Below are 14869 nucleotides of genomic sequence, written 5' to 3' on the forward strand. Positions count from 1 at the left end.
GCCAACAGTGCATCCAAAAGAGGTGGAAACAGAAACAGTGCATCACCTGACCGCCCCAGCGCCTCTTTGTCGAGGTCGATAATATAGCACGGGCTCAGAGGCAAAGTGTTGTTTCCCTTGGGCTATGGTTGCATGCTAACGAGGGAACATTCCCTCATTAGCATGCATTAGATCGTGCCCGCGCTATATGCGACCAGGCGCGATCTGTATCACAGTTGGGGCCCACAAGCGTCAGCGGCTTCTTTGTAATACCAAGTGCACTCGAGTGCAAAAGTAAACGCACACACACCCGTTGTACCGCAGAGGCACTTTTCATAATATGGTCCCTGGTGTCAACATAGGCCTCTGTGCAGAAAAGTGATGTCCGCTTGGCATTGACTCCCTGGCAGCCTTCTACCCCACAGATGTGCAAGGGAGGAAAAGATGGGTGAGGTAGTGTGGCTCACTGGTTAGAGGCGGCAGACCCGAGAGCAGAGGACGGCCCGGGACCAGGGTTCGATTCCCGACGCGGCAGGTTTCTGGACCAGGGTCAGTGGACTCGATAATTCTCTCGCCTCGGTGCCCACTCTGATCAGCGATCACACTCGGCAACTCTGGGCATTAGCTTGCCTCATCTTCACTAACGGCCCCACCAGACCGCTGGGGATGCCTGGTCTCACCCTGGAGATACCCATTAAGGGACCATCTCTCAGGGAAGCCAGGAAGGGTTTCGCAGCGGTCGAAGCGCCTTGGGACCCTCCGGGTAAGTAGTGCGCTATATAAATGCCTATACATTTACATTTACATTCTCTAGTCAGGATCAAAGTGAAAATGACACATGGCAAAATATAAAGCACCATGAAAACAACCCCAGAAGGAAGAAATCATAAGCACACATTGAAGTTAACTTGACTGAAGAACCTATCATATAGAACTCAAATATCAACAGCATGTGGTAAACCCTGCCCCTATTACTATTAATATTCAGCAGATCTAAAGAACTCAATTGGTCATTAGCATGGGGCCAGGGAAGACTTTCCAAATCTTGTTGGTATCCTTTCATTTATCATGACGTTTACCTTGTTCTTTACCCTACCCCTTTGGTTAACCTTAGCCCTTACTATTTACCTAGCCATGATCCTAACCTTACCCCATCTCTATTATTTTCTCCTACCCTAATCATTTTGAATTTAATGTTATAATGATATTTTTAAGATATTACAAATTTACTCTGCTTTACTGGTTTTTATTTTTTTCATCATCATGGTTTCCTCATGCAGTTTATTGTATTTCTTTGTTATTGTTTCTACATTTTTATTCAATGCCCAAAAGGTAGGTGGGGGAATTTGCACCCAGGGGGTGACAGGAAGCCATGCAGTGGCAGGTGGGAGATGCACTACATGGCAGCAGTGGAAATGAGGTTTGCTGTGCACATCACATTAGTAAAAAGGGATGGGGGTATGGGATTTAATGTGTTGGTTCTGCAGATGCACACTAGCAGCTGTGCAGGGTGTAAGAGATTATGCTACGTTATATGACCATTATATAGCGCAAATCACCTTCAGGTCTCTAATAAGGTGTCGGCAGCACGCGGCTGAGGGCAAGGTAGCAACTTTTCAGAGAACAGAAAGCAGTACAGCTGCCACTTCGGATCAGAAGCTGGCATTACCAACCAGGGGCCATATTATGTATTGGGCAAAATTCTCTGGTCTGTGCTGCAGATAACGGATAATGTACTGCCCCAGGTCAACTGCGAACTAATGCCTAAGCAGTTTAGCGAAAGGTGAACCAACACAGCCGGTCCGATTTTTACAGTACAGGTGACAACACAACCTGCTGTTCACAAGTGGACATAGATCGCACTGCACGCTGGTGATAGTCACTCACTGCAGGAAGAGCTGCATCTACATTTTGCCGCCCTTTCTGTAATAGTGACTGAGCGATCACCAGGGGGTATACACTCATTTGCATGGAGGCACGGCCCCTTTCAAATGAGGGAATGCTGCCTCTGTGCACATGCCATAATATATATATAGATGTGATGAGGAACATGACAAAAGTGATGGGTGGAAAGCTTGAATTCATCTCAGCCACTTATTACTTGTGTTATGTTGATTTGTAAGGCACACTAATCACCCAAGAGAGTACCAGGGGCTTGGGCAGGTGTTTGTGCGTGGCCCTACGTACACAAAGATCCAGGTCTTCAGCTTCTTACGAAACACGAGAAGTAAGGAGGAGCCTCTGATGTGTCCATGTCCAGTAGCGGCCTGTCCCATGCCAAAGTGGCAGGGCAGGCCGGAGGAGAGAGGGAGGGAGGGAGGCGGGTGGGGGGTTTGGGGATAAAAAAAAAAATTAAAAGACTTACCTAACTGCAGCTATCTCCCACCGCATCAAACTCTTCCTGCTTCTGGGCTCAGGCTCCCAGACTGCATGAATGCAGCGTCTGGATTGGCCTGACCGTTGGCAACTTGTGCTCCCAGGCAGACTGGGAGCCTGTGCCTGCTCTCTCCAACCACAGCAACGCACTCAGGCTGGAGAGAGCTCCACATGCACAGTGAAGGGAGTGAACCACACTCCCCCAGCAGCAGTGTCATCCCCTTGCACCTGCCCCCAAGTCTCGGCAGAGTCCTGGGGGGCAGGTCCAGGGGATTAAAATAAAACGATAATAAAACCGGTTTTATTATCATTTTATTTGAGGATAGTGGCAGGGGGGTCATCGCACCTCCACCCTAATGGAGAGGCCACCGCTGTTCATATCTTGGGAGTGATGTCGGAGAATGAGTGACCTCCAGTTTTGGTTTTTGGATGCGGGAATGTGTGTGTGTGTGAGGCATAGGTAGGGTTGGTGAAATTGTATGCAGCTGTTCAGGTATTCTGGTCATGTGTGGTGTAGGGCTTTTTATATGTGTGTGAGAAAAGTTTATATTGGCTGCGCTTGTGAATGGGGAGCCAGTGAATCTTTCTGCGGTGTGGTGTTGTGTGGGTGCAGCATGAAGGTCAAGTATGGGTCAAGAAGCAGTGTTCTCGATGGTCTGGAGTTTGTGTAGAAGTTGTTTGGACATTCGGCGCAGAGAGTGTTTAAGTTGTCCAGCCTGCAGGTGATGAATTCTTGTGTGACGGTCCATCTGGTTTTCTGAGGCAAACATTTGAAGATCTTTCGCAGCATACGTAGGAGGTGGAAGCAGGAGGTCTACACTGAATTGACTTGACTCGTCGTGTTGTGCTTGTCATCTAGGATAATCTCTAGATTTCTTGCGCGTCTGTGGTTGTGGGTGATGGTCCTAGCTCCAACAGCCTCCATGTGCAGTCCTGTGAGGAGGTCTTGCTGCCGAAGACCAGTACTTCTGTCTTGTCGGAGTTTAGCTTCAGGCAGTTGGTTTGCATCCAGTCTGCTACCATGGTCTTTCAGTGGTGAAGTTGGTTCTGGTCGTGGTTGTCCTGTCCGTCAGGGAGAGGAGGAGTTAGGTGTCATTGGCGTAAGAGATGACAACGATGTATTGTGATCGATGTTTGTGATTGATGTCCTGTATGTGCTGAAAAGGGTGGGGCTGAGGAACGATCCCTGTGGAACCCGCATATCAGTTTCTTGGTCTTTGATGTGAAGTGTTTCAGCCTGACACTTTAGGTTCTTCTAATGCGGTTGGAACAGATCCAATTTGAGAGCAGATGCCAATCTCGTGAAGTCTTATGATGAGGGTGTTATGGGAGACAATGTTGTAACGCCACGAAGAGGTCAAGCAGGATGAGGGCCTCTATTTCTCCTCGGTCCAGGGTGATTCGAATGTCATTGGTGGAGGTTTTGATGATGTGGGTCAGGATGGTGCTGATTGGTGATGTTCCCAGGTTGTAGAGATGGTGGAGGCGTGGGTCCATTGGGGCCCCCTGAGTGGAAGGTCCACATGATTGCGACTGTACCATTTCTGATGAGGGTTGTCCATTTGCTCAGGTGGCCGTCTCGATTAGTTGTGGGTAGGTTAGCAATGAGTTCTCTAGGGTTGGTTTGCTGTGCAAAGTTTCTGTAGATGTTTGCGATTTTGCTGTGGAAGAAGTTAGGTTTTTGGGAGGCAGCAATGTTGTTGACCATGGCCGAGAGCGAGGTGAAATCCTTAACGACTGAGAAGGTCTCCTTACTGCTGTTGGAGCATCCTTTGGTGCAGTCCACTAGTGCTTTTTTCTTGGTGTCCTTATTTGCTGGTGATAGTGTCTGAGTGCAGCCTTGTAGATAGTCCTGGCAGTGATGTCGTGGCAGTCTGTCCAGGGCCTGACTGACTGTTCTGACCAGGCCTAAACCATACACACCTCACACCTGCACATCCAGCTCCAACAAAACCAGGATCAGTCTAAGGCATAACAACCCATGCACACACAAAGAACCCAGAACGATGCAGCCCCCCGTCTAGGCATGCAATAGCTATCAAGACTCCCGGGCATGGTCCTGTACCAGTGCTAAGGCCCACCCTGGCTGTGCAGCGCTTTAGGCCCTCCCCTTCACCACTCTCCCCTTCCTGGCTGGAATGGTTTTGTCTCTGCTCTTTTCCAGTTCTCTGACCCTGGATGAGGGCGCGGCGTAGAGGGCATTTGTGAAATCCTACAAGGGTCCTCTGATGAGAAGTTTGTTTAGTAAGGTGCGCGTCTGGTGTCTGAATGGCTTCTTGGCGCTAGAATGCAACGGAGGTTAACCCGGGGGTATCCGCGTGCACGTGGCTGCTTGGGAAAGTGCCAGTTCCTGACAGCATCCCAGCATTTCTCCTCGGCCCTGCTCTTGCCTTCAGCCAGCAGAGTGCCACAGCTTCGCTGCCAGAAGAGAGTAGCCTTGTACATGACGCCCCAGGGCCACCAGAAATTGTCAGTGCGCCAGGTCCAACGAAAGAAAACATGTTTTTCCGTGTAGGTTTGCAGCTTGTAGCACAAAGTGTGTTTTTTGTACCATAAAGGGATACAAAGTTATTGCAATGAATGTGTATTTTTGTAGTGCTGGGCCTGACACTTTCCAGAGCTTATTGGTCAACTCTCCTCTGTTGATTTCTGTGTTCAGACTTGTAACGAAATTACACTTTTGCCCTGAAAATGTAATCCTACCAAAGGGATGAACTGGGTGAAAGTCATTTGTTTAGCCGCAGGAATCAAAAATCCGAACCACTTACACATCAATCAAACAGGATGGGAAGAAAAACGACTTTGTTATGACAGGTGCTGTTTCAACATTGATGCAAACTCAGCCATTAGTTCAAGAGGATGCAAAGAGTTTAAAAGAATCTAAAAGAAATGGCACTAATTTAACAACCTTAAAGTACTCCCTAATGAAACACAGAGATGCTCAATATATGAAATGTGCACTATTTTTCTGCATGGTTGTTTCTAATTGAAAAGTAGTTTTCTCAGAGGCCCTGCAATGTGATCACAGAACAATCCGAAGCCGAAGACAAGTTTTAGAGCATAACTGGGTGCACTGGATAGACGAGGCCAACCTCATATCACCGGCACAGTGTACATGTAGGCGTGCTTTCTGCACAGTGCAACACTGCATACGTTTTATGCAACTTGTTTCACGCACTCAAGCCTGTTTAAAGGGACAATATTCATTTTTAACGAATACAATATTTTATGGGATCTGCTGAATGTGTATACATTTGTTCATTAAGATCACTTCTTTGTCAGTGTGTTAAAATGTTAAATTAAATAATGCAACAGTTTGCCACATAATTTGCTTTTAATGCAATTAAAAACCACATCATTTCTTTCCTTTCTGCATATTTTACTTCATTTGCTGCATAATTGAGTCTCTCTTTGCACATAGTTGCAGTGGCCTTCCTATTAACTCTTCTAAGGGCAGGGATATGGATTTAGGGAGTAGATCGACATAAGAGAACAAGGGGTGTACAGGTCTGGCTGGCTCTAGTGGGCTTTGGCCACACAGTGACCATCTGTGAGAGAGTAAAGACTGCAGTCTATATACGAGACTCAATATTTAAACAACAAACTTTTCACAGTTCGAAGGTAGCTTCGGGTGCAGAGGAATTTTGATGCAGCATTGTGTGTAATTGCTTTCTCTCTCGATGCCTGATTAAAAATATCAACCCTCTCTATCTGCAGATGAACGAGACCGCGTGCAGAAGAAGACGTTCACCAAGTGGGTCAACAAGCATCTCATCAAGGTGAGTTCCTAGTGACCTCAAGGTCCTGCTCAGGAGAAAAGCCCTTTTGCGTTGGTTACTTATATACAATGTTATGTTATGTTTGACCTCCTTTACCTCCACTTGTGGACATGAGCATCACAGATATGTGGACAAGCGACTTGGACAGGCGCGAGTCCCACTGTTTCTGCCTGGGACTGATTAATTGCGTCGTTCTCAGACTAGACTGAGAGCAATTAGATCTCTCTTCTCCCTTTCCCGCGCTGTCTCTCCTACACCTCTCTTCTACATCCCTGAGTCCCTTTTAAGAAGGTTCTCTGCTGGTGTCTGCTGTTGTGTGAATTCTCTTCACTGCGCTGACTGACCGAAAGCATCTGACTGTTTTTAGGATGGGCTTCTCATTTGTTGGTGGTCTGGGCAGAGCCCAGCTCTAGTTCTGGATGTTACAGAAGGCCAGGATTAAAAAATCGATCCTTCCGTGCAACTTCCAGAATATGGTTCTTCTTACTAGCATCACAGCAGGTTCTTTCTTCTCCCTGAAACTCAGGCTCTTCCGGAGATTCCCCCTTCACTACTATGCTTTCTCTATTGCACCACCTGTTGTCCTTCATTTTCCCAGCTTGTTATCCTTCTTAAATTCGCAAGATTATAATATTTCTGTCTGTTGGGAGGACACTGGAAAAACTTTGACCTGATGTCTACTCTCTGGCAGTGGGGAGTTGAGGAATACCTGAGATTGGCACTGACATTATAATTCGTCAGCTACTGAACGTACTTACACCCAGGACCTCTGAAAGGGGCTCCAGACATAATCCTTAACAGTTCAGGAGGATTATAACCACCTAGTGGGTTTAATAACCAGGGCAGAGAAGTCCTGACATTGGCAGACAAAGCACAGTCTATTGCAAGTAAGAATGTTCACAGATGCTGAACAGTAGGGGCTTCAGCGTGGTCCAGTCCTTACGGACAATCCAGTCCTTACGGACAATCCTTATGGGCTGAGAGGCTCACGTAATGGTCTCGACCATGCCAGGCAGATAGACAAATGTAGTCCCAACTGCAGTGCTTAATTTCTGCCCTCAGTTACTAGTGTTGGTGCGTGGTGGTCATTGTTGGAGACCAAAGTCCTATTTTTCATCCTCAAACTTTGACCCAGAGCAAGAGATAGAAAGGAGGGTGAAGAGCAAGGAAGATAAACAGCGACAAAAGGAGGATGCAGGGATGAAAATGAACCTGTAATAATGAATTAGAGGCAGGAAGTGTCAGATCATGGAAGAGAGAGGTACGAGGTGAAGTGCAGACTAGGCAGCCTTCGTAATCTGCAGTCTTGCCATTCAGAAGAATTAACAGCAGGCTTCTAAAAAAATAGGTTAGGTCTATGCACTTCTTTATTTGGTAAACTAAGCACTGAAATTTGTTTTGGATCTCAGGACATTGGCCCATTCACTTTAATATTTTCAGTCTGACATAAACCGAGGGCATACAGTATAGAGATCATTCCCGCAGACAGTACAACCACATGCTGAAATAGGAAACCGAGCCCCCACATAACTACACAGCATTTGGTAGTTGGCCAATGGTGAGAAACATCATTCTCACTGAACAGAAGGTACCAAGTGTAGAAAGCAAACAACACACAGATACAAAAGGTTAGCGCAAGCAGGAACCAGATCAGGACACATTTGGGAATGCAGCACACCACACAAGGATCTATTTGCATTTGCAACCAGTGTAAACAGAAAATGCACACATTTTGCATCCAATTACCAACTGAAAGCAACCAGGTTGTGTAAAATGATAGATGGGTATCAGTGAACAGCGGGGATATTTTTAACTTGGGCGTACTTAGTACCTTTAAGTAGATGACAAGAGCGCAAGGTGCAAAACACCCCCTTAACTGTTACTTATATACAATGTTATGTTATGTATGACCCACTGAAATCATTTGTCTCTGCTGTCAACAGCCATGCATGCAAGGGTAGAAGAGTCCCTGGGGTTACACACCTCACCGGCTGTAGACCCCTGCTCCGTGGAACAACTGGTGTCCTGCCACCCACCCCACCACCCTCTTGTAATCACACTCCCTAACCCCGCCTCCAAAAGATAAACCTGTTATTTAGCCACCCACCACACCACCCTTAACATTACCACCCCACCCCCATACTAAAAAAAAGTACTGGTCTACTAACTGCCTGCCTCCAGCTGTGCCCTCCCTCCCTCTCCATAGCCCCGTGCTGTGCCCTCCCTCCCTCTCCATAGCCCCGTGCTGTGCCCTCCCTCCCGCTCCATAGCCGGTGCTGTGTCCTCCCTCCCGCTCCATAGCCCGGTGCTGTGCCCTCCCTCCCTCCCACTTCATAGCCCGGTGCTGTGCCCTCCCTCCCTCTGCTTAGCCCGGTGCTGTGCCCTCCCTCCCTCTCCATAGCCCGGTGCTGTTCCCTCCCTCTCCATAGCCCCGTGCTGTGCCCTCCCTCCCTCTCCATAGCCCGGTGCTGTTCCCTCCCTCTCCATAGCCCCGTGCTGTGCCCTCCCTCCCTCTCCATAGCCCCGTGCTGTGCCCTCCCTCCCGCTCCATAGCCGGTGCTGTGCCCTCCCTCCCGCTCCATAGCCGGTGCTGTGTCCTCCCTCCCGCTCCATAGCCCGGTGCTGTGTCCTCCCTCCCGCTCCATAGCCCGGTGCTGTGTCCTCCCTCCCGCTCCATAGCCCGGTGCTGTGCCCTCCCTCCCTCGCCATAGCCGGTGCTGTGCCCTCCCTCCCTCTCCATAGCCCGGTGCTGTTCCCTCCCTCTCCATAGCCCCGTGCTGTGCCCTCCCTCCCTCTCCATAGCCGGTGCTGTGCCCTCCCTCCCGCTCCATAGCCGGTGCTGTGTCCTCCCTCCCGCTCCATAGCCCGGTGCTGTGTCCTCCCTCCCGCTCCATAGCCCGGTGCTGTGTCCTCCCTCCCGCTCCATAGCCCGGTGCTGTGCCCTCCCTCCCTCGCCATAGCCGGTGCTGTGCTTGCTGTTCTCCGGGCCAGAGAGCCCGCCCAGCACTAAAAGCCTCACTGAGAGCTGTCAGAGCAGCCTGGAGTTTCTTTAAGACGTAGCAACCATGGGAGGGAACTCCAGCTTCCCACTGTTGCTGTTTCATTGCAGTGGGTAACCAGATTCAGAATCATAGCCACACTTAACGAATACATGATTGAAAAGATGGTTGAGGTATTGGTATCTGCATTTCTTTTGATGTCACTGATAAAACACGTAATCACCGACAGTGGTCTTCATTAGGCCGGCATGGGCACAATAGGTCTAGTACTTTAATGTTATATAATGTTTAGCATCACTCAAAAAATTCGGGGAGCCCACCCATGCTTCTGACTGGAACACACGGGAGAGTGGAAAGCAGTGGAACACTAAGCCAATGAGCGAGCGCGCTTTCAATATGAAGCCCATGGGTTTGAGCCTCTCAGAAACCGGGATGGGAGTACTAAAGCCAATGACAGTAGTATCATTGTTGAGGAGAACATCGTTTTAATACGGTGTTAATAATTTCAAATACAGAAGGGCAAGACTAAGCCACAAAGCATGATCACAATTTGCAATACCATATTGGTGAAGTAATAAAACAGATGACTCTATATTCAACATTTGTGAGCTAATCTGCAGCACTTAACAGACTTTGCACACTGGGTTCCTGCTCAGAATCCCAGTAATTGGAACTTTCTTGGAACTTCCTTTGCAAATCTGAAGAGAATATTACCCCCAACAAGATACCACCACTAAGGGTGCAACAACAGCTTTTTTGAGAACCTAGTCTTACATGACATACGCATGGTGGAAACTTTGAATCCAGTTCACATCAATGCGAGCGAATCCTGTGTTTGTGTTTTGACAAGAAAAAGCACACAGGTGAGGCAAGAGGTACTTAGGTGTGTTTAACAGAACTTGACCCTTGCACCCATCTTCAAATTCCAGACTGCTGGAAAACTGCCCGGTGTGTAAAACTATTGTAGTTTCATGCTGCAAAAGAAAAGGTATTTATATTTAAGAATACTTTTGTATCTTCAGCCTTTAAAGATTCACATGAGAGCCTTCTCAGGAAGTTGGAGAGACGTTAAACAACTTCCTCTCATGCGCACGAGGCCAGGCAGGAAACGTACAGTTTAATCACGGGGTGTAAGAAACGATGTAGCACCAGATGACAATATAAGGTAATCTCATGCACCTGCCTGTGGTTGAAGCCCATCATTTTAAACTTCGAGACAGACAAGTGGACTTTAGTGACCCAGCCCCTAGAGCGCAGCAGCAAGCACATCCTGCGAATGATTGACAGTTCAACCTTCAAACGATTGTTAGTGGCAAAAAACAGTTTTGAGTCTTAATGTGGAAGATGTGCTTTAGGCAGTAAGGATGTGCGCTTAGTATTTTGGCGTAACAGCAAGAACCGCCGAGGCAGTGTACCCTTCCACAAAGGGGAAAGCAAGGGTTTCAGTTTTCGGAGAATGTTGTGTTGAGGATGCTATCTTGGCATCAGTAATGCACTTTTCAGGGAACACTCATTCTTGCTCTCGCAGGCCTGAGATCAAAGTAAGAAACTCGGAGACCATTTGCAAGTTTGCAGAGCGAGCCAGAAGGTTCTGAAACAGAAGAACATAAGTTACTTCACAAATAGGGTCTAGAAGACCCATTTCCATCTGTACAGTAACACTGCAGAGTTCGTGTCCGTTCTCCAGCAGATGATGGCCTGGGTTTCTTATGAATTGGAAGAATGTTTACCATCTCCAGTGCACTCCTGAGAATGTTGCTATTGGATATTTAATACAAGGCGTTCTGATAGAATGCAGATTCTGCTTTGTAGAATAGACCTAGACATTCTGGTTAACTCAGTTGAATCCTTCATGAACCCTTGCAGACTTCTAATCGTGCATTTAATTCTTTGTGAATGGCTTTCTCAGAAATGTGATTATCGTCGGATCTCCAGGATGCAAAAAGATAATGTTCTGGTTTCCACAAAGGAGTCTGCCTTTAGCCTGAGAGAAAACTTTTTTAGCTTTCCTGATTAAGGTCCACCACGCTCTGTTGAAAAAGGTGAAAAATGCACCCCTCCAAGAAGGAGTCCACGATGCTCATCACTGTTGGCGTTCAAGGCCAGGGCCAGACTGGGAATGGCAACCAGACCTGGCAGATTGCTGCTCGACCGGCCCCAGGAGCATAGCAGTGCTAGTGAGAAGCACCGCTCCCGCTTTTGTTACAGGGAGCCGATGTTGCAGCACTGTTGCAAAACCGGCCTCCAGTAACAAAATAAGTCCCCCCTCTTTCCCTGGGCACAAAACCGGCCCCCACCGCTCTGGCCCACCAGTAAAACGCCTGGAGCCCGTTACGGCCAGTCCGGCCCTGGTCAAGGAGGAATTTTCTGGCCCAATGGATATAGGTCCTTCATAAATAGACTTTAGTGCCAGTTAGGCATACCCCTGCAAAGCACACACAGTGTGCAGCCGCTCAACTGAGAGCTGCCTGGTATACCATGTGTCTCAGATGAACAAGAAGTGCTTTACTTCAGTAATTTATTGCCAGAGAGAAAAATTGTTTGCATATTTTTTCTCAAGAACTTCATTTTTTAAAAATATTTATTTTTATTTCCAAAAAGGAACAATAAATACCTAAGGAATCCAGCTCATCATTCTTAAAAGAAAGGCCAATCAATCCAGTTAATTAATGCCGCGGAAAAAAAAATCATCTCAATTGTCAAATATTCAATATCATTTAACCTCAGACAAGGAAAGAGAGAGTAAGAAAGAAAAGAGAAGAGTGTTATCATCTAACCCTTGGCAAATCCAGCCAGATCAACATTAATCAGTTAGGTAGCAAGTTCATTGAAATCAATTCATACCAGAATAGCCTTTGTCAATACCTTAAGATTCAATAATCATATACACTAAAACACGGCCCAATATATAATCATTCTACTCCCCATAGCAGCTGGATCAACCCCTGGCCAATCATCAAGGCACAGATTGTCTGCAATCCAATCTATCAAGGGAGACCAGATCCTTCATCCCGCCTTCTCGCCCCCCTCCTCTTACAATAATACAAATCCTTCTCCAAATTATACAAGCCCCCAAACCATAGTTGTAGAGTAGGAGGCCATGCACTTTTCCATGCTGTTGCTATCAATAGGTGTGCTATCGCCATGAAAATAAAAGCAAAGTAAAGCTGATCCCAATCTCCAGCAAGGCCCTTATTATAGCCGACCAGCATCAAGGCTGGACTGATATGGCTATCAATTCCAAACAGCTTCTTTCAGAAGGCTCCAATACCCTCCTTCTAAGACTGTACCCTCCCACAGCCATAAAACATATGAGCCATGTCAACTGGCCCCATCCCATAGCGAGGGCACTGCTCCATTGTCCCTCTTGCCCCAACTGAACAGCTCAGCGGGTGTGTAATAAAGGTAAAACAGGGTTTGATAATGTTGAGATCTTAAGGTAAGTGATAACAAAAAATGTATTGTATCCCTGACTGCGTAGAACCCCTGAGTCGACAGACGCCACACGTCGACAGAGGGCTGAGTCTCGTCCTAAAGTGTATTGCGTGGCAGCTGTAGAATTACCTAGGGTAAATTAATAAACCCCACGTTTATAGCTGAGACTATCCAATAAAAGGAAATTTATGTGAAGGACAGTACCCCCATTAAAGGGAATAAACAACATCAGCTGTCAAATTGAAGGGATAAAGGCTAAACAAAAAGGAAGCAGCAATCTTAAGCGGGCATTAAGATAAAGACCCTCTATGATTAAATAGACCTGTCCATATTGAGATGGAAGCTTGAGATACTATTACAGGATTAACCACCTGAACCTCTAGCAATTGAAGAGGATTTATTTTATGAAGTTACGATGTTTTTAAATGTTCAGTCCTGAGGAAGGTGTTTTAAAGGAAAAAGTCACACCGAAACGCGTTGACACAAGGATCAAGTTTTTTGTTTTGTTTTAAATTATATGAACTGTAATGCAATAATTCTCTATATGTGATGTATTAGTTTAGAAAGGGGGACAGTACTGAATGTAATATTGAAGAAATTACTTTACTGTAATGAGATATTTTTACGTTGAATTTTTATCTTTGTATTATTATCTACATATATATATATGTTTTTACCTGCATCAAACTAAGTGTCTAGAATCATACCAAAATCCAATTCTGTGACCTTATATAAAATAATAAATGAAGGATATGATTCTGCGTGTTGCTACATATTTTTTATAATTAGATTTTCTTTGGTTCATTGCATATTGTTTTGATTATCACATTAGTATTGAATAACACTGAAAGGAAACATTTTTTGTTATCACTTTGTACTTCCCGGTCCTTTTTGGTCTATCTGGGTAACTCTCTCTTTTGTGGGAGAGCTTAAGCTAGACATTAGAAGTATTTTCCTGATTCCAGTTGAGGCCCGTAAATCTACAACTCACTCCCCTAGTTTCCCCACCCACCTTGCCTCATGTTTTTCGGTCGTCCAGTACCATATCAATCCGGATTCTATAAATCTGACCGATCTTACTGCCTGGAAGCTGGACTATATCTAGAAGGGGGATTCTCTCAATCAAGATCGCTCCTTCCTTTATCTTATTCAGGCAATCCCTGACCTGCCGATATTTAAAGAAAGTCCTAACTTCCAGTCCAAAATCCTGCTACAGATCACTAAACAGGCATAGCTGCCACACCGCCCCCCCCTCCCTCCCCCAAGAAGAGGTCCCCCAGCCTACCCAACGTACTCCCACTGCTTACATATCCCATTCTGGAATATTGCCCGTAATACTGGGGATTACCACAATAGGGTATACCAATTATATCGTTTGACGCACAGCTACTTCTTAACCATACTCCAAACATTCCAGTCTGCCATCACGGTCTTGAATCACACCTTTTTGTAGTAGCTTGGTTCAATCTGACTCAGAAGACACCTCCATGCCAATCCCCTAGGGCTAGCTCATAGATAGATAGTGGCCCTGAGTACTGCACTGAGCCTTCCATCCTACCCCTCTGTGTCGCAAAAAGGACCCCATCTGTTTTTGTCTATTTCTTTACTTTTGAAGCAGTTGCAGCACCCACGCTTTAGCTTAAGATGTTTAAAGCTAAAGCGCTGATACTGTGATTGATTTGCGATGCAATAGCTATCTTATTACTGAAAGTTTGAGCTAATGACGAAGCATTATTATTAGCAATGCCGATTGCTCAAACTTTCAGTAATGCGAGACCTATTACATTGCAAATTCTTGTTGATCATAGGTCTCTGTGCCAGCCGCTTTAGGCCCCATTCTTCCCACCGCCCTGGACTTGTTACGTCTGCGGCAGCCGCAAAATGCCCCAACTGCTCTAGTAAAACTCTCTCATGCAAAGTGGAGCTTTGTGCCCAGCTGCGCGCAATCACTACTTCCATGTACTTCTTGCTGGATCATGCCACACCAAGCTGCGTTCAACAATGTAATACAGGAGCAATCATTTATTACAACAGCCCATCACCACCTTCTGTCACATCAATATCCAAACATAATGCTAATTTTATTTTTAAAACACAGGTAAAAGCTCCTAAAAAAATTAAATATCCTACAACAAATCTGTGGGGAACAAGCATGTGAAGTAAAATGCAACAATTCTTTGTGAGTTGATATATTAAATTCACTATTGAAGGATACATATAAAACAATTTCTAATATCACTCGGAAATGTGGAATAGATTTTAGGTATCAAATCTACATAAATTGCGTGATTCAGAGTTTTG

At 46.1% G+C, this 14869-nt stretch overlaps 1 protein-coding gene across 4 annotated transcripts in view; it reads left to right on the forward strand.

Moving 5' to 3' along the window:
• Positions 1-14869, forward strand: part of MACF1 (microtubule actin crosslinking factor 1) — a 1022862-nt gene that overhangs the window by 232562 nt on the left and 775431 nt on the right. For all 4 annotated transcript variants that reach the window (XM_086955743.1, XM_086955745.1, XM_086955746.1 and 1 more), the window contains exon 2: positions 6073-6134. In XM_086955743.1, the coding sequence (XP_086811869.1) occupies positions 6073-6134 (62 nt within the window). The remainder of the gene's footprint in view (positions 1-6072; positions 6135-14869) is intronic.

This window comes from Lissotriton vulgaris, chromosome 2_1 (assembly GCF_964263255.1).
Source record: "Lissotriton vulgaris chromosome 2_1, aLisVul1.2, whole genome shotgun sequence".
Lineage (NCBI taxonomy): Eukaryota > Metazoa > Chordata > Amphibia > Caudata > Salamandridae > Lissotriton > Lissotriton vulgaris.